Source organism: Polypterus senegalus, chromosome 12 (assembly GCF_016835505.1).
Source record: "Polypterus senegalus isolate Bchr_013 chromosome 12, ASM1683550v1, whole genome shotgun sequence".
NCBI classification, from domain to species: domain Eukaryota; kingdom Metazoa; phylum Chordata; class Cladistia; order Polypteriformes; family Polypteridae; genus Polypterus; species Polypterus senegalus.
The window spans coordinates 82,599,373-82,625,799 of record NC_053165.1 but is presented as its reverse complement, the minus strand read 5'-3'; the positions used below and the strand labels follow the sequence as shown (position 1 = coordinate 82,625,799).

General features: G+C 45.5%; 1 protein-coding gene across 3 annotated transcripts; it reads left to right on the top strand.

Annotated features, from left to right (window-relative positions):
- The first annotated feature begins 6,051 nt into the window (after window positions 1-6,051).
- zglp1 (zinc finger GATA like protein 1) lies at window positions 6,052-21,018 on the top strand. 3 transcript variants are annotated; one of them, XM_039772680.1, is made up of 6 exons: window positions 6,052-7,039; window positions 8,801-9,111; window positions 12,240-13,469; window positions 14,306-14,418; window positions 16,701-16,794; window positions 20,517-21,018. In XM_039772680.1, exons 1-6 carry the CDS (start codon window positions 6,887-6,889, stop codon window positions 20,644-20,646), a joined length of 2,031 nt encoding a protein of 676 aa, XP_039628614.1. In that variant the 5' UTR covers window positions 6,052-6,886; the 3' UTR covers window positions 20,647-21,018. The 3 variants fall into 3 exon arrangements, with proteins under 3 accessions (XP_039628614.1, XP_039628613.1, XP_039628615.1); XM_039772679.1 differs by having other exon boundaries at window positions 14,306-14,445; XM_039772681.1 differs by lacking the exon at window positions 6,052-7,039 and adding an exon at window positions 7,669-7,772 and having other exon boundaries at window positions 14,306-14,445.
- Window positions 21,019-26,427: the final 5,409 nt, after the last annotated feature.

Sequence of the window (26,427 nt, the reverse complement as noted above, 5' to 3'; positions counted from 1 at the left end):
GACACATAAAACAGCACGGGGGTCCATCACACGTGCCACCGTCTGCCATGTCTTATGGCGATTGAGGGATGCAGAGCTTCATGTAATTTGGAGGTCCCTGCCAAAGGCTGTGGAAGATATCATGTAACTGGGAATGGCGACGTAAGGGTGCATGTGCCGTCGTACCCGTATCTAGTGCAGTTTGAAATGGTGGGATTTTCATTTAGATGGTGACCTGTAAGGGTTGTCGGTTACTTCAAAAAGTGGAAATCGTTCAAAATGTCCACATTCACCACTGGCCTGAAACCAAACCAAAGTGCAGATACCTTGAGCTGAGCATACCCAGCATGTGTTGCCATTTTAGTTTGTGTACATCGGGCAGTAGATCTTCGGCAGGCCTGCCAGAATAGTCGTTTGTTTTAAAGTAAATCCCCTCTGCTATGGCATGAAGGACATCGATTTATGCTCGGTGGACGCCTGCTGTTGATCTGCTTTCTTATAAAGTATGGCCACCATAAATTGAACAAAGGGGGCACCGAGCATACGGCAGGCCCACCATAGTCCAGGAACAAAGTGGCAGCACTGGGCATGAAGACCAAAGAGGAGGAAGTTATAAAAGATATAAAAATTATGGGGGAAGAAAAAAGAAAATGGGCAGACAGACGAAGGCGAGGGTTGTCCTCAATATTTTAATAAATGAACAAAGGAGACTTATTAGCCACTTTTAGGAAGTCACTGCTCACTGGAGAGATTCCAAAAGACTGGAAAATGGCAAATATCCCGTTATAGAAAAAGGGTGACAGGGCAGATCCAAGCAACTAGTGACTGGTAAGCTTAACCTGCATCAGAGGAAAATGAATGGAAGGAATTAATACGGAGAAGACTGAGCAACACATGGCAAGGACAGGAGGAGCATGGGGTCAGAAGATGGAGGTCCTGTTTTACTAGCAGGCTGGAATTCTATGAGGAGGCAGCAAAAGGATACGATCAAAGTGGAGCTCCTGATATTTGAGGAGGTGCCACGCGAGGGTGGGCATCAAACAAAGTGGGAATTCAGGGTGTGGAGTGTAGGTGGGTGCAGAATTGGCTCAGACACCAGAGGGTGAAGGTGTGAGGAACCTCATCAGAACTGGCTGACATGAAGAGTGGTGACCAGCAGGGGGCCGCTGCTATTTTTCATAAATATAAAGGATTTAGAGCGGACTATACTGTAAGCAACAAGCTGGATAAGTTTACAGATGGTACAGTCAAAGTAAAAAGTACGTGAACCCTTTGGAATGATCTGGTTTACTGCACGAGTTGGTCCTAAAAAGCGACGTGATCTTCATCCAAGTCACACGATGAGCTTAAGCCAATGACACACACCAAAAAAACAAATTCTACTCTTTCATGTGTTTATTTTACAAACGCATTCAACGTTCACAGTGGTTGTGGAAAAAGTAAGTGGACCTTGGGATTTATTAACTGGCTGAGCCTCCTTTTTCAGCAATGACCTCAACCAGGCGCTTCCTGGAACTGCAGATCAGACCTGCACATCGCGCGATTGATTTGAGCCCACCCTTCCATATTCTTTGGTCGTCTTGTGTGTGTGGCTCGCCCTCTTCAAGTCATTCAATAGGATGGAGACCTGGGCTCTGACTGGGCCGCTCCACAAGGCCGAGTTTGTTCTTCTGAAGCCATCGTGCTGTGGATTTGCTGTGACTTTGGGGTTGTCGTCCTCTTCTGAGCTCAAGCTGACGGACAGACACCCTCACGTCATCCTGGAGAATTTGCTGATAAACTTGTGAATTCATTTTCCCCTCAGTGATGGCAAGCTGTCCAGGCCCTGATGCAGCAACGCAGGCCCGAATCCTGAAGTTCCCTCCACCATACTTTACTGCAGGGAGGATGTTTTCATGTTGATATGCGGTGCCCTTTTTACGCCAAATGAAGTTCAATTTTGGTTTCATCACTCCAAGACATTTTCCCCAGTCCCGTTGTGGAGTGTCCAAGTGCTCTTTCACAAACTTCAGGCATTCAGCCATGTTCTTTTTTTGATAGCAGAGGCTTCCTTCTTGGTGTCCTGCCATGGACTCCTTTCTCGTTCAAAGTTTTGCGTATAGTTGACTCGTGAACAGAGATGTTAGTCAGTTCTAATGACGACTTCAAGTCCTTTGTCGTCACTCTTGGGTTCTTCTTTACCTCATTGCTGACTCTGCATTGTGCTCTTGGGCGCCCACTTCTAGGCCGAGTAGCCACAAAAGCAAGACGTCTCCATTTATAGACAACTTGCCTCACGGTAGACTGATGAAGATCTCAGAGATGACTTTGTCACCCTTTCCAGCCTTCTGTAGATGAACAATCGTCCATCGTAGTTCTTCAGACAGCTTTTTTGTGCGAGACGTGACTCCCATGTGGATATGCTTCTTGTCAAAAGCTCAAACTTTAATCGTGTTTGTTATCAAAGTCATTCTGGGCCTCACCTCTGAACTTGTTTCATTAAATGGACACCATGTGTGCTAAATTCGGACTGTAATGAGCTTTTTAAAAAGTCATTCGCTTAGGGTTCACTTACTTTTTCCAACCTTCAGTTTCACAGTTTGAGTGATTTATTCAAGATGGTCAACAATTCTCTGAAAATCTGTGTGTCTTTAGTTGTAGGAGACTGCGTGTTCATTATGGGGACTGATATGAAGGTACGACCAGGTTTTATAGGGGACTTCCTAGGGGTTCACATACCTTTTACTTTGACTGTAGGTGGATTAGCAGATATATCATCACAGGTGGGCTTGGACAGCAGACAGGCTTGGGCAGATGAACTTTAATGTCAGTAAATGTGAAGAATTACACACAGGAAGTGAAAATGTGAGGTTTGAATACACAATGGGCGGTCAGAAAATCGAGAGAACACCTTATGAGAAGGATTTAGGAGTCATAGTGGACTCTAAACTAGTGTTAAGAAGCCATTAAGACGGCTAACAGACTGTCAGGTTACATATGGTCTCGATGTGCCGGTGTACACGTCACAGGAGGTTCTGCTCAGCTTTATAACACACTGGTGAGGCCTCATCTGGAGTCCTGGGTGATGTTTGGGTCTCCAGTTTACAAAAAGGACATAACAGCACTAGAGAAAGTCCAGAGAAGAGCGACGAGGCTGATTCAGGGCTACAGGGGATGAGTGATGAGGAAAGATTAAAAGAGCTGAGCCTTTAGAGTTTAAGAAAAAGAAGATTCAGAGGAGACCTGAGTGAAGTGTTTAAAATTATGAAGGGAATTACAGTACAGTGGACCGAGATGGTGACTTTAAAAGGGTAAATGTCGCGCAAACATTAGGAAGTTTTTCTTTACACAAAGAACGATAGACACTTGGAATAAGAGACCAAGTAGTGTGGTGGACAGTAAGACGTTAGGGACTTTCAAAACTCGACTTGAAGTTTTTCTGGAAGAAATAAGTGGACAGGACTGGCGAGCTTTGTTGGGCTGAATGGCCGGTTCTCATCTAGAGTGTCCTAATGTTCAGACGAGGTTTTGGCGAGACTGTGTCCTGGTGGTCCTCACTGGCAGACGTTATGCCGTAGCCCTAACCCTGAAAAAGTTACACAAGAGATTAATGAGGGTTCAGCCTCACTCGAATGTTGAGGAGTTCGTACAAATACGACAAACACATTAGAAAACACCACAAAACTCAGTGGACTCTCCCTCCCCATCCACCTCGTCGCCCAGACCGTCAGCCCTCAGATTTCCATCAACTTAAAATGTCTCTGCGAGCCCAATTCAGCGTCCAGTGACACAACAACCCACCTTCATATAAAAGCATAGACAGACAGAACTTTGCCAAGTTTCTGTGTGTGTTCCTATGTTTGTCATTCCAACAGATGGCGCAGCACAAACCGTAGCACTGCTGTTACAAATCCCATACCAACTGACACAACAGAGGCACGCAGTACGCATCTCCACAGATGACATGTCACAGACATTTGCGTTGCGGGTGTCACTCACAGACATTAACACCGCGCTCCATGTCGATCGCTTCGATTTCAGCTTGTCTATGGGTGGCATATTTAGTAGAAATACAAATCTTCAGCCCCCAAAGCAACACTCGGTAGCCCAGAATGAAACAATGAGTAAAACAATGATTTTTGCAGACTTACTAAAAATGTAAAGCGTCGAGACCCTTTACCTCAGTCCGTAGGTGAAGCCCCTTTGGCACCCAATCCCAGCCCGACGTCACTCTCCTCTCTGGCTGCTGTCGGGTCTCTCCGGAGAGGTTTGACGGGACTCCCCCCCATCTGGGCCACTTGAGACCCCTCAAGAGTTGAATCGAGTCCTGTGAAAAAGTAAGTGCACCCCAGTTAAACAGTCCACCCTTCCTACATATCTGGGCAGGTGACAGACTCGGGTGTAAACGCTTCACATTTCATCAAACTGCCGAGTTCATAAAAATAAAAAGAAACAAAGAATATTGGGGGGGAAGAGGGGTATCCAAGCTCAATTCTGTGGACCCCCTGTGGCTGCAGGACCTCGTTCCGTCCAGATTTACAAAAAGTGATCCTCAGTTAGGTGGTCTCTCTCCCCCCCCCGGTCTTTTATTCTGTACTAACTGAAATACCCGGCGTCGCCTGGGAGGAAAACAAAGGGTTTTTTTTTTGTTGTTTTTTTTTTTTTTAAATTGTTTGTCCATCCATCCATCCTCTTCTGCTTATCCGAGGTCGGGTCGCGGGGGCAGCAGCTTGAGCAGAGATGCCCAGACTTCCCTCTCCCCGGCCACTTCTTCCAGCTCTTCCGGGAGAATCCCAAGGCGTTCCCAGGCCAGCCGGGAGACATAGTCCCTCCAGCATGTCCTGGGTCTTCGCCGGGGCCTCCTCCCAGTTGGACGTGCCCGGAACACCTCACCAGGGAGGCGTCCAGGAGGCATCCTGATCAGATGCCCGAGCCACCTCATCTGACTCCTCTCTACTCTGAGCTCCTCACCCTTATCGTTAAGGGAAAGCCCAGACACCCCGCTTGTATTCGCGATCTCGTTCTTTCGGTCACTACCCACAGCTCATGACCACAGGTGAGGAGGGTAGGAACATAGATCGACTGGTGAATTTTAATTGTTTGTGAATGATATAATTAAAAAAAAACAAACTTTAAAATAAGAATAAATTAACAAACAAGGAAGACTCAGACAACTGGGCGACATCCTTTACCAGTTAGGTAATCGTTAGGTTCAAAGAGATTTTTAAATGACAACGTAGGGCGCCGGAAGATCCAGAGAATCACCTGCTTTATGAGAGTAAAGATATTCCTTAAGCCGTACTCGCTGGTCACCTTTTGTATTCCAAGTAACGTCATCATACGATTACAATCAATACAATTCATATAAAGGATGAGCAGGTTTGGTTACAGAAGATAACGGAAGGTTTTTATGGCGGCCTCTTTGTCCCTCACTCACCGGTCAGTACTACGAATGGCACCTGCCGGGTCGCTTTACTCGTTGTGGTCTTCCGTTTTAACGGTCACATTTAATGAGCAGCCAGACGGTGACGGGCGCACTCGGCCTTCATCTGCAGTGGTGGTCTTCACACACACACACGGTCTCAGTAACATTTCTGAAAGGAAAAAAAAAAAAATGAAAGTCTGAGAAATGCTGATGTGCCGGGGGTCCACAAAACATCTGGATGGAGATTACAGACAAAATAAAGAAAAAGAAAAATAGTTTAGGAAATGACCAGGTGAATTACAGTCAGAGCCGAATAGGAGATTGGAGTCAAAATGGTCGGCCCCTGGAATGTTTGAGACCCCCCACCCCAAATCAGCCGCTCGCCTGTTAAAGAAAGAAAAAGGTAAAACATTCAAGTAAGTCCATTACAATAACACACAGTCTGTTGTCATCTGGCCCACCTGGGCCTGAATGGGGTCACGGGGGACTTTATAGGACATGCGTGACATTAAACTAGCAGCCACCGCTGCCTTTTTTTTAAGAGAAGCTCCGTATCTCTCGATGTGTTTAAAGAGCTTCTGTAAAAAGCCACATTTTCCCCCCAGGACAAATAAAGTTCCGTGTCTGTTTATGGATCCATTTATTTAATTTAACTGCATTACTAATTAAGAAAGCAGCTGGAAGGAAAACCTGCAACTACTGCAGCCCTCCAAGAGCGGAGCGAGACCCCTGGAACGAGTCAAAGAGAAAACCCACCGCTCGAGCCCCTCGCCCACTCGGGAGTTTGTTAGCTAATGGGCAGCACCCTCATCTTTAACTGATGTTCTTGTGATATTAATCGATCGATGTTTTAATTGTGCTATTTTCTAACATAACTGTAGCCACTGTGGGACGGGCGAGGGTGCCACACAATGCCCTTTATTCCTGGCCATTCTACATAAGTTGGCTCGAAATTTTTTGCGGCCCCAGGCAAAGTTGGACATGGCGCCCAGTCAGCCCCTTTGCTTTGACTGGAATCATCAATGCCAGACCTGGACAATGAAACCTGAGGCAGGACAGGGGATGGCGAAGTATGGAGGGTTGGCATATGAAACAGTGAATTGACAGTTTGATTAGTTAGTCTTGTAAACTGACGTTGATCGGTCTCAGAAAGGGGTGGTGGTGGCGGTGACATTTCAGACCAGTAAAAATCGGTCTGTATGAGCAGGCTTTATGTATTTATTATTTCTCAAAAAAAAAAAAATACAAAACCATCACAATTATAAACAAACACACAAACGCATATGCAAGTTTCTATTTAAGCCTTCAGCTAAACATGCACGTTACAATGATGGGATCGTATTCCATTTAAAAAGACATACATTATTGCAGCAGCTCCAGTACATATACATGTCATTAGAACGAATACATTTTCAAGCTTAATATCACAAAATTCAATAAAACTGAAGTACAAGGACATCTCTAAATAAAAATCTTTGGCCACAATTTACTCCGTCCTCACGTATGCAAATTAAGCAGTTTAACTATCCAATCAATGCACGGCCTCTGGTTTTGTTTTCACGCACGAGACGGCAACGGAGAAGAGCTTTGGCGGGCCAGGAGCGAATCTCGCAGACGGCGGGGAAGGACACAGAAAGCAATCCGATAAGTTTTAACGTAAGCCGTGCTGGGAGAGGATTACAGTCGGAGTGAAATCGGCCTTTAGCAAGTCCTGATGCAGTTTCGCTCGTTTAATTTTGCTTCGGCTGTGTTTTCAATGCTGCACGTCATAAAGCATTGCTGCTATCCTATAAACAATTTAATCGGACAATCGAAGTTAGTGCGAATGTTCTGTATTGTTTAAAAAAAATACATGGCGACCCCCCCAAAGTTTGCCGCCTTAGGCAACCGCCCAAATAGTAGAGCCGACATTGGGCGCAGGGATCCTCCTCCGCTGCTTGTAGTAATTTAGTGAAAGAATAATAAAGCGTAGACTGTTTCAGCACAAAGTAGACCCAGTGTAACGTTTATATCGTTTAAACCAGTAAACGCGCACTCTCTGGTAGTGAAATACTTACGGTGGGACATTTTAACGTACAAATACCGATCTCAAAACACAAACGATCACAGCTCGTGTATCTGGGACTTCCCAAGCAAACCGAAAAGACGAGAAGCCCAACTAACGGCCATTTATACCCCGCTGCTGAGCCACAGCCCCCCGTCATCAATGAGCAGGTGTTTTCTGTTAACGGACGCTCGCTCGGCTCCGTTTTCACTTTTTATTACTCAATCAGGTCCGCATTCGACGGTAGTCAGGTTGTTGAGCGAGTTAATTTTATTTTAGGTGATTTTCAAAAAAATCGTATCTTCGTATTGCTGCTTGAAATCTGCACGACGGATCCCGAGCGATGTAAGTAGGCAGCAGTTTAAAGATGTGACTTTTTTAGAGTTGTTATTGATCACCAAATCATACTTTTCGGTTCAGTTTCCGATATTACGAGGCCCCAGGCAGGCGATCGCCTTTTTTTGTTCTAAACGTTGCACGAATGGCGTTCGCTAAAATCAGCGGAGCACCCAGGTGAAGCCCCCATTTTGGACGCCGTCGACTACGAAGCTTTTGCCATTAACTGATGACAAGAAAACGGAGCATCTCGCAGAGGTAGATCGCGGTTTTATTAGCAGTTTGTCAAAGTTACAATCGAAGTACTGATCACGGAAAATCTCGATGTAGATTTTTTTATTTGTAACGCCCGCGCTTTGTTGCGAATTTTACAATCGTAAATGGAGGATCGGCAGACAAAGCGACGTACATTTCAGATCGTTAAAGTAATTTATGTACACAAGTTGCTTTTTTCGTAGTAGTAAGAAATTGTTTATTCAAAGAATTTGTGATGGACGCCAGGGCTTCGTTTCGCTCCGTGTTTGAACATAACGAGGCCCGCGCAGATTTTCTGATGGCGAGGAAGGGTCGCTTCCGGTTTACTTCCCCTTCTGTTAAAGTAGATGATCAAGTTTGGTAAAATGTTGTGCCTTTTTCTTCTTGTTAATTTCTTTACTACAATCTCCCTACTTCATTCAAACCCCTCTGTTTTCCATGACAATGGTGCCGATGTCGCCGAGTGTTTGTATAAACAACTTCAATCGGAATTCGCAAGATGGACCCGAACATGTGCAGCGAGCCCGTCGTTTTGTTATGAAAGCGTTCACGATATGATGACGGAGGCGCATTGCGAATGGGTAGAAAAACAGACCCATAAAAGTGACTTCAGTTGTCGTAAATTTGATTTTTACGGACCCTAGTTATCCACCCACATTACTGTTTGTGTTCGAAAGTGCAATGAAGGCAAATGGGATCGGGGCTCACCATTGAGCTTCATCTGTCCTGAATGTCTTCCTGCTTCTCTTTTTGGTGTTTGAACCCTTGTGTTTCTTCCCCAGATAATGGAAGACGGCGCCGAGGGTGAGCCGTTCGCTTCGGATCAGCCCCCCGACTTCTCGGTGTTAAAGGAGCTGCTTTTCCCTGCGTGTCTGGAGACCGACTGTAGCTGGAGCGCCATGTCCTCCAAGCTTTCGAAGCCGCCGCCACAGCAGCACTACACCATAAATGAGCGGGCCGGGCACGCGCCCCCCTCCGAGCTCGACTGCCGTCAGATCAGCCGCCTGCAACCTGCGGGTCGTGTGCACGGAGTGCCAGCCGCGCGCCACTCGGAGTCAAACCGGAGCAGCGAAGGCGTGGCGGGGCGTTGCAGGTGATGACATTTATTCATTTGCACATTTATTGGTGTCTGTGTGTTTATATTGTGCGTTACGCGGGTGTTTGTAACTTCAAGTAAACTTCTTTGTAAGCAAAACCAAAAAAAAACAAACAATTAGAAGTGAGCTGTGTGAACGCAAAAGCGAGGCGTGGCATGCACATCGCCGACTGGGGATTCGGCTCCCGCCTCCGTACTCGAGTGCTTGTTTAGAAAAAAAAATTTTTACAGGGCCGCTTAGAGGACAAACTACATATATAGTGAAGAGGGAGAAGAAAAAAAGAAAAGTAAATTGATAAAATGTCGGCTCAGCTTTAAAGGAAGTGAGGAGTGCGAGGCGTTTGCATTGCCGAAGAGACGAGAAACGAATTCAAAAGAACTAAACGGAGCAGAGCGGCGGCGGTGGCGCCTTCTTCTTTTAAAAGTCCTGAAAGAGAAAGCGGGCGTTTATATTTGTGTTGAAACATTTAAGAGCACGAGAGTGTGCGTGGAAAAGGGGAGTGGAGGAGCGAGCGGACTGTTTGACTGTTTCGTTTGATATTTATTTTATTTTTAAATGTTGAGCCGTCGGCTGCGCGTCACATTCGAGGACATCATTGACAGTCCGTGTAAACAGCCGTGTGTGTGTGTGTGTAGAGCACTTTGAAAGCTTTTCAAGAACCTTAATTTAGACGGAGGCTAACCCTTTCGGTTGGGGTGTTCAATTCATTCCTTAAACTCGCTTAATTCGAATTCGGGTCTTGATGACCGACCGCACTGAGGCTGTGAACGTCTCCGGAATGGTCGATTCTTTTCATATACTGTTCACACACAGTTACGGATATCAGATCCCTGTGTAATTTCTATTTGTACGTCAAGTCTTGTTAATCCGGACCAGGGGTTTTTAAAGCCTGTGTATGCTGGTTCAAGTTCAAGTGTCTGTTAATGGCGTCTTTATTAGGGAGCTACGATTCAGCCAGCTCCCTGGCACTCTTGGCACATATGTCAAAAAAGACTCTCCACACGTATACAAGAACATCGTAGGGCCGTCACGGTCTCCGATTTACACACATACAAGTTAACCGGCCAGTGCAAGTAAAAATCAGAGCCAACACAATGAGTGCCAGAGAGCTGGCTGAATCGCAGCTCTCTAATAAAGACGCCATTAACAGACACTTGGACTTGAACCAGCATACACCGAAAAAGTATACCCTCCATTGAACTTAAAATTCTGAAGGTAATGATTCACACTTAATATTTTCAATCTCAACCAATATCATTCTTTGTATCTTATTGAACCCACAATTTTTAAGTTGAGGCAAATCATTTTGAGAGATTGGGTGCAATTCACTTGTTTTATACTGAAGTAAATCTATTTTTTTAAGTTGTTACAATTTTTAAAATGGTTTATTGGTCCTAACCTGTTTTTATGCTATTAGAAATATTATGAACATAACACATTCCAATGCTGTACTTTTCACATTAATTTAAAAATCTAGTGCAAATACACACGCATTTTGCAGTGTAAATCTTAAATCCATCCATCCATTTTCCAACCCGCTGAATCCGAACACAGGGTCACGGGGGTCTGCTGGAGCCAATCCCAGCCAACACGGGGCACAAGGCAGGAACTAATCCCGGGCAGGGTGCCAACCCACCGCAGTAACTCTTAAATATACAACAAAAAATTATTAAACGTTTCTACAGTTTTCTTGAAAGTATGTTTTTATTACGAGTTGTTATACTTAAAATGAAGAGTTGAGAAACAGGGTTACTTCGCAGAAATCCTCCGTTTTATAAAAGTCAGCTGCTGAAAATGACCAGACCTGGACAGCCACGTCCACGTCCGCTCCACTTGGGGGGGTTTGACGTGTTCTTCTTTTATGGCAGCTGGAAAGCCAGCACGCGGAAGAATATACAAAGGGCCCCTCGAACACAGCACGCGAACAACCGAAAATATTGGGTTAACTGAAACAGGATTTTGATGTTTATTCCTTCCACCATAACTTACTTTGGTACAAACAAAGTTTTTTTTTATTTTGATTGAGATCTGAAACCAAATATTTCAAGCGACAACACTAACTGACTAATCTTAAGTCGCTTGAAAGAGAAAATTTGTGTTGGATGAACAACATCGTTATACTTTTTTCAGTGTATGCAGACTTGAAAAGAGGAACATGCGCATGTTAAATAAGACTTTAAGACCCCCACCTACTGCCTCCCCTTTAGTTTGGTATTTATTACCTTTGATTCCTGTATGTTTAATCGTTTTCCTCTAACCGTTTTCCCGGTAGGGATGGAAAGCTTAGGAATTCTATGTGATTCATTTTGTCCCTTTGAGGGTTTCTAGCTGTGTGTGTGTGTGTGTGTGTGTAACGTATGTCCAAATAACCTCAAGTGGAGAGGTGGAGGTCCCTAAAGTGCTGCTCTCCTCCACTCTGCCTGTTTGTTTATTCCACGTGTCTGTACTGATACTTTAACGCTTGTTTTTATTAATCTTACTGCCTGTGTTTGTGTGTCTAATATTCTGTTGTGTGTGTGTGTGTAGGCAGCATGGTGGCACAGAGGGTAGCGTTATCACCTTGCCCCCCTCAAAGTGCACTTCATTCCCAGGCTGGCACCCCGTCTGTCATCTTCTCTTCCTGTAGACGGGTAACTGGATACCTGACCTTGCCCATTATGGTGGTGTCCAGTTCGGGGCTGGTGATTGTGTTGTGCCCGATCCAGCTGGGGTCGGCTCCACACCCTCACGGCCCCCTAGAGTGGATGTATGCTGGTGGGTATCTGAGAATGATGTACAGAATGAGTTACGCTGACTAACTTTTAGAAGTGTATTGGCACAGCCCTTCTATTCTCCCATTTTATTTGCCCCCACTTTGCCCTGTTTTAGGGTTGGCAGCACCGGGTGCAAAGCAGGAACCAATCGTGGCTCTCAGCCCAGGCTAATTTGCACCCCACGGACACTGGGAGATCTCGGGCAGTTCTGAGACACGGGTGTTTTGAGGCAGCAGTCTGTGCCAGTGTGCCACCCGACTGATATTTTACTTGTGTGATTGTCGTCACACTGGAGTGTTTTAGGTGGCACTTGCGACGTGTACTTCCTGTTAATATTCAAAATGTCTTTTCTTGTGTTCTCTTTGATTCAGCGACTCCATGGACCGCCCGTTTGGTGTGCCCAGCCAGGAGTGCCCGGAGGGTCCCTACCCAAGTACAGCACCGCAGACAGCGATTCTCTACTTTCTGCAAGAGACGACAAAGCTGGTTCCCCCCGTTACAGCGAGTAAGTGTGTGGCCTCCATAGACGGGAGCCCTTTCGGTAATGCCAGACAGCCACAAGCCCAGTACCCACCTGCTGACTTTTGCACCCCTGTAGATCAGCCTGGCACTTGGTGCGGCCCGCAGCCGGCAGTGTACTCGGGCTCCATCAGGCTGGTGCCCAGGCTGGACGGCTGTAGCTCCTTGGATGTCATGAGTCTCATCAGCCTCCAGTGCAACAGACTGATGAACTCGGAGAGCTTTGTGGATGGCGTCCTTCAACCGTTGGGTAACAGTGATCAGATTAACGGTGCCAAGGCGGGCATCACCAGTGAAGCCATCTCCGGCTCTTTTGGTATGGCTATGGACAAAGGGACGAAGGAGATGCCCAAACTGGGTTGTGTTGGTCATCTGTGCCCACCAGTCCATGACATGGGTAGTGCCAAGGTGGCCCAGTGCAAGGAAAGCTCAAATGTGAGCCATTCTGTAGACAATAAATTCTTGCCAGGGGGCACCAAAGTTGGCACATACTCTGTGGGCACCTTAGCCGTTGGTACCAAAGAGGCTGAAGGGAAGGAATTCACGCTCGGCCACAACAATGAACTTCCAGTTGGCCGCCAGTCTGCTACGATGAAAAATACCTGTGGGGTCACAGCTTCGAAGGGTACCATTAACATCCTGAAGCAGATGGAGGGCACGCTGTCCAAAAGGGGACATGCAGGGGGCTGCACAGAAGATACCCCCCACAAGGGTGAATGCCACACCACACACTCCACCTCACAAACCAAGCTGGACTTCAATTCCAATGAACTGTGCTTCAGTGCAAAGGGGGCTCTCCAAGACCCCGGAGGAAGTGGTTTGATCAGTCACAGCGGCGTCCCAGTGGCTGGCGTCGAGCAAGACGTCCTCACCAAAGTGGGCAACCAGCCACCCGGCCAGAAAGAATCCGGTGCCCCCGGTGAGGGAAGCAGCCGCCCCAGGAAACAACGGAAACAGCAAAAGCCAATGAAGAGCGCGAAGAGTTGGGACCCCGACTTCCGAGGAGTAACCATCACCATGCAGATGGTCCCCAGCAGTGAAAGCCCTGACAATTATCAGCTGCTGATCACTCCACAGTACAGGTAAGGCAGACCCCCAAAACACTCCATACTGCTACTGCTAACAACGGCCCACGATCGGAGACCACCGTCACCTTCTGCCTGTCAAGTTTGGGGGTGGGGGTGGAGGGGGGGGGCGTTGTGATGGCCTTCCTCTGTTACACCAGATTTGAAACGGCCGGTCCTACTTCTCCTTCAGGTGCGGCTACGTGAGTGAATGCCGACCTCTCTGGGTGGGACCACCATAGGCGGAGTGGCGCTGACGTCCGAGGTCTTTGGTGGTTTGTTCCTCTGCTGCACACCACGAGAGGGGGACAGGCGCTTTGTAATTGTGTCTCTCGCCCAACCTGGCTCCCCCAGGTATTTAGAGCACCTGCCTTTACAATACACCCCTACAAAGAGATGTTATATGTAAATATGAGTTATGAATGTCTCTGTGTTTATGGTGTTGGGGCAGCACGGTGGCACAGTGGGTAGCGCTGCTGCCTGGCAGTTAGGAAACCCGGGTTCGCTTCCCTGCGTGGAGTTTGCATGTTCTCCCCGTGTCTGCGTGGGTTTCCTCCCACAGTCCAAAGGCATCCAGGTTAGGTGCATTGGCCATCCTAAATTGTCCCGTGTGTGGATGTGCCCTGTGGTGGGCTGGCACTCTGCCGGGTGTTTGTTTCCTGTCTTGTGCCCTGTGTTGGCTGGGATTGGCTCCAGCAGACCCCCTTGACCCTGTAGTTGGGATAAAGCGGATAGTTGGATAATGGATCTGTGGTTGGTTTATTTATTGATTTGATTTATTTGCAGGCCCCTGACATGTAAGGCTTGCAGATCCTCCTCCTTATAACATGAGCTCCTGTTTGTTTGTTTTTCAGCGCAGAGCTTTTGAATTTGACAAAAAAAACCCGAGGCAGTAAAGCCCGGCTGGCAGCAGACAGCGGCAGGACCAGCAGCTCCGAGGAGGACGGCTACCCCCTTTGCCCAAACAGTAAGGAGGAAGCGGCTTGTTGTGTCCGTGAGTGTTTGTGTTGAGATAAGGGGGGCTGTCACCGGTGCTATCTTATCATTTAGCTGGGGGGGGGTGCGTCAAAACAAGCAGATGGTTATGTTGTGAGGTAAATGACCCCCTGTGGGGTAGAGAACTGGACGTCTTCATCGTCGCATACGCTGTGAGAGCAAAGGGAAGTACTCGTGCCACAGTTGTGTGTTTCTATAAATAAGAGTAGCAGAAGATAAATAAATAAATAAACAAACAAACAAAAGTTCAAATAATCGGTAGGGGAATCTCCCCAGACATTGTCGTGTACTCCCATATGGGGATGGATATTTGAGAAGTAAACTGCAAGCCAAAGATTAGATTTTTATATTCTGTGCATTCAAGGACCGTCAACCACAAATCAAATTCATAATCTTTTGAACAATTATTAAAAAGTTGGATAAATGTGACTCTGCAGCTGAATAAATAAAACATTTTCCATGATTTTATTTTGGTGAACAATCCAGGCATATCATCTCTCTCAGTAAGCGGAAGAGGGGCAAAAGTCGCCGGAGACTTTAGTGACGCGTGTGACATAACAACACTTGGACACCAAATATCGTTTACGTAAAGCAGAAACCTTCTCAAGTATCAATGTATGTGCTGCCATTTGAATGTCAAAAGGAAAAGTGCGATCGTCTCGAAAAGCGCTCGTTTTTTTCGAAAAAATGCTTAGAATGTGGTGCTTCCTCTGAAGTGTTTCCCCAAAAATATTAAAAATGTGAATTTCACCTCATGTTCTGGTAAAGTAGCAGTTCCGGTTAGCGAAAATAGCCCAAAGGTTGATAGAAATGTACGTTTTTTTTTTTACCTCATACTTGTATGCACTTTGTGGTTGACCGAAGTGAAAGCGTACTCGAGTTATCGTGTTTGCACACAGAGACATAGACCTAATGGAGGTCTAAAATGTCGAGATTCATTAAAATCTCGACATCGACTCTTTGGACGATTTCCACTACTTTCCTTACACTTCGTATACGAGAAAGTAAACCCATCACTTTTAGACGTAAGCCATCAGGTGGGTACGGCGCACGGTGCAGGGCGGGTAGGACCAGGTTTGTTTGGACCCCCTGTCACATTATGACCTGGGGAGGCAGAGAGGCTACCCCTGATGCAGCTGCAGCAATTGGCGAGGCTTCCCACAAGTGCAACAGACGGACGGCTGTCATCGGAGACGATGGACTCCGCTCCCTGTAGACCCATCGGTTTGAGAAGATGGTCTGAAGTGGTCCACCCCAGTGCTTTTAGAAGCCCTACAGACTGTTCTTTGAAGAAGGAGTCCTGGCCAGTCAGGTGACCAAACCACACCGTGATGCCTCCGGTCAGGACCCTTTCAACTGTGCAGCGGTAAAAGTTCACAAGTGTTTTGGCTTCTACCCCAGAGCTCTTTAGCCTCCTCGGGGGTCTTTGGGGCTTTCCTGACTATGCAGGAGGTGTTGACAGACCACGAAGGACTGTTGAAGCCATTAACTGTGTGGACATGAGAGCCATTGATGTGATGTGGGGTGGGGTGGGGTGAAGGCCTTTGTTCTTCCTTAAGTCAGCCCAGTTGACATTCAGGGAGAGGTGGCTGTTATGGCCCCACACACTCCGGTCTTTTACTGCCCCAGTAGGCACCCTGCCTCATCGTTGTCACTGTTTTAGGCCAATCACAGTGACGTCATCCCCAGACTTGATGATGGTCTCACCCTCACTCTTTGCTACACAACCATAGGTGAATGGACGGTACAGAGGTGGGCTCAGGTGGCAGCCGTGCACAACACTGACGGTGGTGGAGAAGACATTTATTTATTATTTATTTATTTTTCTGCCAAGTCCTCAATGAGTGGGGTCCGTTTTTGTCAGGAAGTCCAAAACTCCCAGCCACAGGTGGAGCTGCTCAGACTGAACTTTCCGCTTTAGTGGTTGAATCTGACGCCTCACTCCTCCATCATCCTGGGTTCAAATCCTAGCTCAGCCGTTGTCTATCTATAAAGTGCCCAAAAAGGGGTTCCCCTGGTGTGTTAAGTGGTCCCTCTAAATTGACCCAGGATGAGTGAGTGTGATAGACTGGCATCCCACCCTGCCTTGCATCCATGGTGCCAGGATGGTCTGTGAGTCCCCATAACCCTTTAATGAAATGGGCAGGGTCAGAAAACGGGTGGGCAGCCAAGTTAGCCGTCTCAGCGTTGGCTCATCGTATTTACCAGGTGGCTTGTATTTGAATGTAATTATTATTTATTTTTATTTTTAAGAAAGCAAAGTCTGCGCATCCTGCAGTACCAGGAAAACACCTCTGTGGAGAGATGCAGAAGATGGGACGCCGCTGTGCAATGCCTGTGGGATCAGGTACGGGGGTTTTCGGGAATCCTCCTTGGGGTAGAGAGGCCTGACTTGACGTAATCTGTATTTATTTTTAAATATTAGTTAATGATCCATTCCGCCTCACCAGTGATTCCACCATGCGGTACAAACTCCACTTTCTAAAGGTAGACTCGCTGCACTTTGACATCCGCAGTGACAAGAGCTACCTGGTGGTCCCCTTTTAGAGACGTCCATCAGCATCTTGGGGTGGCCCAGCCTGAGCAAGCGGGCAGCTGTATGACATCTTCTCCGCTTGTATACAGCAGATGATCATCTGGGCAGTGAAGTGATTTGATTTCTGGTCGTAGCGGAGATCTTTGTAAATCCCTTCCCAGAGTCATTGGCATCTAGAACCTTCTTTGTGAAGGCCTCATAGACCCCGTTTGATGTCGACTTGGTGGTGCACGCATCACCGAACTGAAATGTGTGTGGTTTAAATAAGGAGGACAGGTTCACACAGGATCCTGGGACCCCAGTCTAATTTCAGGTTTTGATAAGTTGGGGTGCACACTTACTTTTTCCGTATGTGACGTCTGCTGTTATGTTTATTTCAATTGTAGAATGGACTGTAGATGTAAATGTGTCCTGATGCCTGTTACGGCCCCTTTATCTATTTACTTAAAGGTCAAATCTTGATATGTCCACATCATGTTAAAAATGGAATAAGTGTGTCATGGGGCGCACTTACTTTCTCCCATGACCATACGTGCTGCTCACCCTCTCCGTGGTGCCAGTGAAGTCTGAATTTGTTTTGGATGTAACCAAGTCTTTAGAGTCCTGGTGCTTCCTGTCTTGCTGTATAGATGCGAGACATGGACGCTATCCAGTGACCTGAGATGAAGACTGAACTCCTTCATGTGTGTCTCTTTGGAAAATCCATGGGTGCCGTTGGTTTGACTTTGTGTTGCTCATGGAGTCCCGAATGAGGCACATGACCTGCATTGTGAGGGAACGGCAGTTACGGCACTATGGCACTACGGCCATGTGGCGCGTTTCCCCGAGTGTGATCCGGCTCATAAGATCCTCATTGTTGGGGACCTGAGTGACTGGACCAGGCCAAGGTCCGCCCATGTAACACCTGGCTGTGGGAAATGGAGGGTAATTTCCAGAGGGTATGACTGGACCGCGTGTCTGCCTGGGGGGTTGCCAACCGGGATCCCTAGCTGTTTCGATGTGTAGTGGGTGCGGCAACGCGCTGTACCAGTGCATTCTCCCCAACTTGACCCCTTGACCAAAGAGAGGTGCCAAGATTATTTATTATGAGGGTTTCTTGAACTCTGCCATGGACATCCCCTGAGGCTGCAAGTCCACAACCAACCCCTTACCCCCCAACCCTAAAACATCCCCCTTGTTTCATGATTAGTCAGTCGTATTCCCTCTGATTGGATTGTTTTAATTAGGTGGCATTTCTTTTCCCATACTGTGGTCAAGTGAGGGATCGCAAGTCTCATTCGGTAAGTGCCAACCCGGCCGCCCCCATTCACATCGCTCAAAAAGAGACGAGAAAAGTATGAGCGCTCAGTGGTGCCAAGGGCCAGGAAATAACTGAAAACAAAATTGGGGAGTGGTATGGTGTCCAACTCTGGTCCTGGTGGGCCGCAGTGGCTGCAGGTTTTCATTCTAACCCTCTTCTTATTTAGAGAGCCATTTTTTTGCTGCCAATTCACGTGTTTTGCCTCAGTTTTTTTTTTTTTTTTATTACTACACGTTTCTTTTAACTTCACCTATTTGTTGTCTGGTACAAATCTTATAATCGATATTTAACAACAACAACAACAACATTTATTTCTATAGCACATTTTCATACAAATAATGTCGCTCAAAGTGCTTTACATGACGAAAAAAAGACAAAGTAAGAATTCAAATAAGACAAAACTCATCAACATAGAATAAGAGTGGTGGTCCGATGGCCAGGGAGGACAGAAAAAAAAAAAACTCCAGATGGCTGAAGAAAAAATAAAATCTGCAGGGGCTCAGAGGCCGCAAGACCACCCAGCCCCCTCTGGGCATTCTACCTAACATACTGTAAATGATCCGTCCTCATTGTTTTTAGGGTTCTCATGGAAGGACTTGATGATGATGGTCATGTGGACTTCTGGCCTTTAATCCATCAATCCACTTCCTATTGTCCAAATGACTTGACATTTTATACTCTTACTCACTTCCACTGACAATACAGGAATCAATAATCAGTTTCACTAATTGATCACTTAATCCTTGTTAATTAAGAAATGAAATTTTCATATGAAGAATAGTTCAAGATTTCACCAATAGATGGCGCTAGTAATGGATAGAGATATGAAAGGAAGTGTTAAAATATTGATTACAAAATTATACTAAAACAAACCCAAGACTAAAAAGTTGAAAATAATAAATAAATATATAAATATATATATATATATATATATATATATATATATATATACACACACACACACACAGAGGTGCCGGTCATAAAATTAGAATATCATGACAAAGTTGATTTATTTCAGTAATTCCATTCAATATATAGTACATATATATAGTACTTTTTAAAAATCACGCTTATATTAAGGTAAAAAATAAGTCTCATACATCACTGGTAAAATAAAAGCGTGGCCGCTTTTGCTAATATTTTAAGAAGTGAGTACTATTTTACCAGTGATGTATGAGAGACCTACTTTTTAGTACATTTTTTAACTTGATATAAGAGTGGTTTTTAAAAAGTAATTTTTTTATATATAAATTGACGTGACTCGGACCCCCTTACTTGTATCTCTTCCCTTAATCAGCAGCCAAACACTAATGAGATACCAAAACAAGTTGCCACATGGCGAGCTCACCTGAAAATGAAGAAAGTGAAAATCGACTGTGGCAGGATGAGAGTGGCAACAAGTCCTGATATTCAAGAACGGCTTTAATTAATGGCAGGAATCGGCTTCTCGTTAAGAAACTGGTTGGAGTGAGATTGACTGGCGTTTTAATTTAGCCGCTCATCTGTCTGCTCCTTTCACATCTCATTTCTGTTTGGCTGCCATTTAGTGAAGAAACAAATCAATTCAGAGGACTGAATCCTTAAAAACGGGGCTATTAAAATGAAGGGAAAAGAAATGAATTAGCAGTGAAAACTGTGCACTGATTAGGAAAAGGGTTAGAATGAAAACCTGCGGCCCACCAGGCCCGGAACTGGAGACCCCTGCTTTATGTCTATTGTGTCTGTCAACCGCGTAGGCATCCCGTGTCGGGCTGTGCCTCCTGCCATCGACCCCGTGACCTATTCCTGTATAGGTGGGAGACAGGAAGGGGCAGAGTCGGTGCCTCCTTTTGAGGCTAGGAGAGAGTGTGATTAGCACCGGCGCCCCCTCTCGACCCGGGGTGGTATCACATACCTCGAAGGTGCCTCAAGGGTGGTCCATAGACCCGTTTAGAAAAGCACAGCACTGTGACGTTTACATTTATGAGATCTTTAAAAACATGAGGGTTAAGTCGGTGCTTATTTGCACTTTGGTGGTCATTTTGGCTTGGTTTGGTTATGCCCACCAACAATCCTCTGACACGTGTCTGTGCTCCCAGTGGTACAGTTTTGACTTCTCTCGTTGCTTTCTAGATGTCCATTTGCACCGTAGAAGAGCGGCCTGTGGTGATGCATTTTTTCATGTGTTAAGGTTATTTCAGTTGCTGGAATTGACCCATTTGTGTGTGTGTGTGTGTCTGTTTATGTCTTACAGATACAAGAAGTATCGAGTCCGATGCTTTCGCTGTTGGCACATTCCTAAAAAGGACGGGAACTCTAATTTCAAATGCTTGAGATGTGGCGGCCTTTTACGAGTCTCCACGAGTCAGCGGAAAAACTCGTAGAAAATGACAGCAGCGCTTTCTGCCCCAACGCTTATAGAGGGACGGCTTGTAGCACTTGGGCGTCTGGATGCCCGTGGGTAATGAATGCCATATGGCCATCCTTTGTTTGTTTTGTTGTTTTTTTTTTTTTGTGCTTGTATTTTTCATGTTTCACTGTTTTATGTAAATTTGTTTTGGAAGTTTTCACCAGTGGACAGACAAGTGGGGATGGAACAAGCTACTTTGGTTAATTATTATTACAAAACATGATGAACGCGCAGGCACTTACACTCCTGCACTTGAAACGCCAACCAAGATGTACATTTTTGGTGACTAATTATACAAAGAGGGGAAAAAAATGTTATTTTTGTAAATAGAAAAGTTATTATTCTATGGCTGCCTTGGATTTTTTATTTATTTATTTTTTTTGTAACGTGTCTATGCATAATTAGCACTCGCAGTCATAAAATATTAGCTGACCATCGCCGCTCCGCCCACGTAGTAGTGAAACGGGTCAAACTATAAAAACCAATTAAAAAAAAAAAAAATGTATGTCTGGCCAAGTGGAAGGTAGGTACGCTCCAACGTCAAACGTTGGCACTGTGTCTGATCGCATTCAGCTTTAACGGGAGAGCGTCACCCGTGTGGGGAGAAAAGCATGTGGCCGTGATATCTCTGCCAATCAGCAGCTACCCTCTAAAACACACGTAGCTCTAATCGCGCTCAGAAATGTCAAAACGTTACTCCTTAACAATCTCTAGATGAGGATGGCTGCTGAACAAACAGTTAAGCGGAGGCAGTGCGCTCCAACACGTGGCCACAGGTAGAGTTACTCGAATAGAGGCTGGCATGAGAGTGAGGAGGGCCCTCTATTTTTTATATATATATACACACACCCACACAGTGGTACCTTGAGATACGAGTGCCCCAACGTACGAGTTTTTTGATATACGAGCCGTCACGAGTGTCCATTTTTTTGCCTTGAGTTACGAGCCAAAATTTGAAATACGAGCCATCAAAGAGCTTGTAACCACACATTCAGAGGAACTGTCGACGGTGGAGTTGACGGCGCTACAGACGCGGCAGCAACATGCGGAGGTTCTGCAGAAGATCAGTATCGGGGAGGTGGTTATCTCTTAAAGTGAGATAAGGAAGTGTTTGCAATGTGGGAAAAAGTTTCGAACTTTAAAGAAAAGAAACGCCCTGAAAAAGTTACAACTGATCGTGCAGCGGCGCTATTTAATGACACTCGCCTAACTCATTTCAGAAACATTCTAAAGGGGAGGACTAAACAAAGCTCCTTGGACAGGTTTGTATTGAAACGCCCTGCGAATGAAAGTGACGAAAAGCGTGGCAAAAAAGAAAAAAAAAACCAAGTGAAGAAGAAAATAAAGTTAAGCAAAAGTGAAAGAAAAAAAAAAAACATTACAATACGCTAATCGGCTCCGCCAACATCTGTTTATTTCTTGAGATTCTGTTTTATGTACAGTATTAGGTTTTATTTTGTTTATATACAATATTTGTTCATTATAAATACATTTAAGTTGTAAACATTTAACAAAAAATTGGGGTTGTTTTTTTGGGAGCTGCCACGAATTCATCTCATTTCAATTAATTTCAATGGGGAAAATTGATTTGAGATACGAGCGGTTTGACTTACGACCTCGGTCACGGAACGAATGAAACTCGTATCTCAAGGTACCACCGTGTATATAATATCTCTTCTTACATAATACTCTACCGTGGCTGTCCTTTGTCTGTCCAGGATTTTAAATCGCCTGTAGCTCGCAAACCGTTTGAATTATTGACCTGAAATTTGGTACACACATACTACGTGACGTCTACTGTCTGCTTTCGGGGTGATGCCTGACCTCCAGGGTTATTCCTCTTTTTATTTTATTGTAGAATGAACTCTCGGCAGTGGCCAGCAGGGCGGCCATGTGGCCCATGCGTACAGGTGTCGTTCTCATTTCCCACCACCTGCTCGATCACTTTCCCTACCTCTTCATACCTTAAATCATTCTTAAGTCTTCAGTCTGCCTCAAGTGCCAGCTTAAATGAAAAATTAAGGAAAACGTGCTAAATAATTGCAACACAAACACTGACTTAATCAGTTTTAACGGGAAAAGATGCCGACGAAAGAAGAGAAGCAGTGGGCTGCTAGGGTGGAGAGAAGAAGAGCTGCTCAGGGAGCGGCAAGCGCATCAACCTCTGAGCAAACGAATGATAAACGGAGAAAGAGAGACTAGGAACGCTCACATCAAGTGTATTCACTGCACGTTATCGTGCAGCGCGCCATTACCGTCCAGTATATACAGTATATGATAGAGAGAGAGAGAAGAGCAGGGCTTCAAACGTCCATCAGATAACCCAATGGGAGCCGTGCTCCTCTTGTGCTGCTTGTTATTTTTGTGGCCACCATTTTTCAGTGTTTGTACTGTAGTGTAGTAGCAGTACTGTGTTACTGTACCTCAGTATGTTTTGCGCGTATTTCTACTTGCGTATAAACCTTTTACTTCACTACATTTTTCCAAATGCAGATGGCCACTTTTACTCCAATATATTTTGCTGGAAACATTCATTAGTGCGATTTTAAAAGAAAAAATAAAACTCAAATCAGACGCGCAACCGTGCTTTACTCATTCGGTTGTCTAAAGTTGCCTGCAGCCATTCCAGAGGCACGTCACCTCCTCCATTTCCCACAATTCTTCTTCCCAATCACACCATTACTGGGTTTCTTTGAATGTTCTCTCCATGGTGAGCAGCACCCTTCAGATGAGGTCCTCCACCTATTTGGGCTGGGCCAGTACTTTGTATGGGACACCATCTTCGGAAAAAGCTTGGGCTGCAGATGGAAGAGGTGTTGGTGAGGCAGGCAGGGGGCGCTTACCCCGTGGTGCGTATGAGGATCCCAATGATGAGCTGTAAAAATGGCCTTTGAGCGAGACATAAAAGTGAGGTCCTGACTCTCTGTGCTCATTAAAAATCCCTGGGCATCGGCGTAAAGACTAGGGAGGGTACCCTGATGCCCTGATTAAACTGCCCAGCAAGGCCTGGCCATTCTGGCCCCCTTAATCATCCCCTGTCTCAAATTGGCTATCACTCTCACCACTTCACCACCTAACAGCTCTCATGTGGCGAGCGTATTGGTGCAAAATGGCTGCCATCACATCATCCTGGTGGATGCTGCACATTGGTGGTGGTGGTGGAAGGGGTTCCCTGTGCAAATCATTTTGAGTACTGAGAAACGTACTGTGTAGGCGTCTTATCTTCTTAGGCTTCCCCCGATTGAAGTTAATGTGCACATCTTGGATGATTTTTTTTTTTCAATTACACACTGCTGGCATAAAAGCCTGCTCATCTCAATACAGTATGCCCTTTTGCAGAATGGGGCGGAGCTGGATGTGAGGGAACGGACACACGCTGTGGTCATGGCAGCCTGGCTAACTGGGGGTGGAGGGGGATTGGGTTGTGGATGGGGTGGAGTTTGACCTGCAGGCTGCAAGACACACGCATTGGCAGAGTCACAGCGGTTTATGGACGGCTCGTTTAGCGATATCAAAAGGCACTTTTAAAGACATTATAGAACAGAATAAACATTAAGAATTTTTCGAAAACAACACAATTTCTGAGGCTTTTCTTCAATGGTAGAACATACTTTATTTGGGTACAGACTTGAGGTCATCTTGGAAACGATGGACATGCCGCTGTATTATTTATTTAGATTTAGAGCGCCTTCACTATCGTTATCAGTTTTTGGGCCTTAGTGCCGGTACCAACAGCAGTTCCCATGCAAATAAACGATAACCGCCATCTCATGGTTGCTCCGTTCCCACAGCCCACAAACCACTGCGGCCTCCCTGCTTGGCCCGCTCTGCAAATGTTTTAACAGGAGCGGGGAAGGGGGTGTGGTTTGGCTGCAGTGGAGGGCGGGGCCGGGGTTGCTCCTTTCCTTCAACTGGCCGGCGCGTTTACACTCGTGTTCGTTCTCATTCTCCGTCCCCTTTATTGATTCGAGCAAGATGACCGTCCGTTTGCTCAGTTTAACAACTGGAAGAGCAGATTTTCCCCCTTGAAGCTGCAATCGCGCTAATAAAACGACGGAGCGCGAAGTGCTTGAAAGCGATCAATCACTTCCGCTACTGAAATTAAAGTAATGCTGACACCATTCCACCTTAACAACTGGGTTTTTCGGTATTTTTTTTTTTCAGTATCGGTATAACCTGCAAACCTCCAGTACATGTACTCCAATGTCATTTTGTGTTTTTACAAGTCCCTAAGCACTCGTTATTCAAGTAAATTCAAAGAAAACTTTGGAAAGCCCCCCGATTTTTAACATTAATAAATGCAGTCGTCTGCGGTGGGCTGGCGCCCTGCCCCGGGGTTTGTTTCCTGTGTTGGCTCCAGCAGACACCCGTTACCCTGTAGTTGGGATATAGCGGGTTGGATAGATGGATGAAATGCAGTCATGTACAAAGATTATATTTTAAGTTTTCCTTGAGAAGCGTGAAGATAATTGGTTTTAGTCCTACAGAATTATCAATCAGGTGTATAAACGATACCCACCGTTTGGTTTGATTTGCATTATTCCCCCCTCACACACACACACTTTTTAGAGTTTAAAGCAATATTCCACCCCAATTGTTTTTTTTTAATGTTACCCCAAGTAGTTTGTAGTGATGACCAACAGAAAATTTTTATCTGATGCTTTCCAGTGCTGTACAATATGAAGAATGTCCATGAGGGGGAAAAAAAAGAACATTTCATGTTACTTGTGTTACATAATCCTCGTCTGTTATCCAGTTGTAGGCTCAAAACGTGCATTTTTTACTAAAATATTCCTGAGCAGATGAATTATCAGCACACATCATAAGTGGGAAATGCATTCCCATAATGCCTTGCTTTTCAAGTAAAGGCGGGTCTCTTGCCCACTGAATGAGAGGGGTCGAGGCTGATCTTCAATTACATTTTTTTTTTCCTCACCCACAAATGACACGGGTTAAATAACATAATAAAAATTAATTTTGGGAGGGTGTTTCTTTAAAGGCACCCAGCAGTGGCTCAAAAATCCCAAATTTCTCAGAGGTTATCTGGGATTTGCTTAGGAGGCCGAAGTCCGTGGTAGGGAAACATGGAGGGCCGTACTCAAGTCGTTGCCTAAGTGACCCCCAGTAGGACAGGTGCTTCAAATGGTGGACAGTTAATGGGGTAGATCAGTGTTTCCAGACCCCCTGGATCATAGAATATTTTTTTTTTTTTTCAGTCGGCGAGAATCGGACAAGGTGTGACTTTTTAGTGCAGTCATTCCCCACTGACTGCTAATTCATGTTGTTGATCTGCCACGTTTTACACGGTTGGTAAAGCTTCCACTTTCCAATCCGTTTCCATTTTAATGTTAATAAATCTAGACGCTCAAAACCTTTAGGGCATGGCTGTCGACCTCCAGTCCTGGAGGGCTGCAGGTTTTCATTCTAATCATCTTCTTAGTTAGTGGCCAGACTTTACTGCTAATTAACTTCTTTTGCCTTAATTTTAATTAACTTGACTCAGGCCCCCTAGTTGTCTCTTCTTCTTTAATTAGCAGCCAAACAATAATGAGACACAAAACAAGCAGCCACATGACCATCACCTGTGCCCACCGCACAATATCTGAAAATGAAGAAAAGTGAAGGTCTTAGTAAGGCTGATCTCTCAGGTCACCAAAACACTTTTGACAATGTTTTTATGAAAAACAGAAAATCAACAGTTTTGGAAATGTCTGCTGTGTCAGAATGAGAGCAGCAACAAGTCTTGGAATTAAAT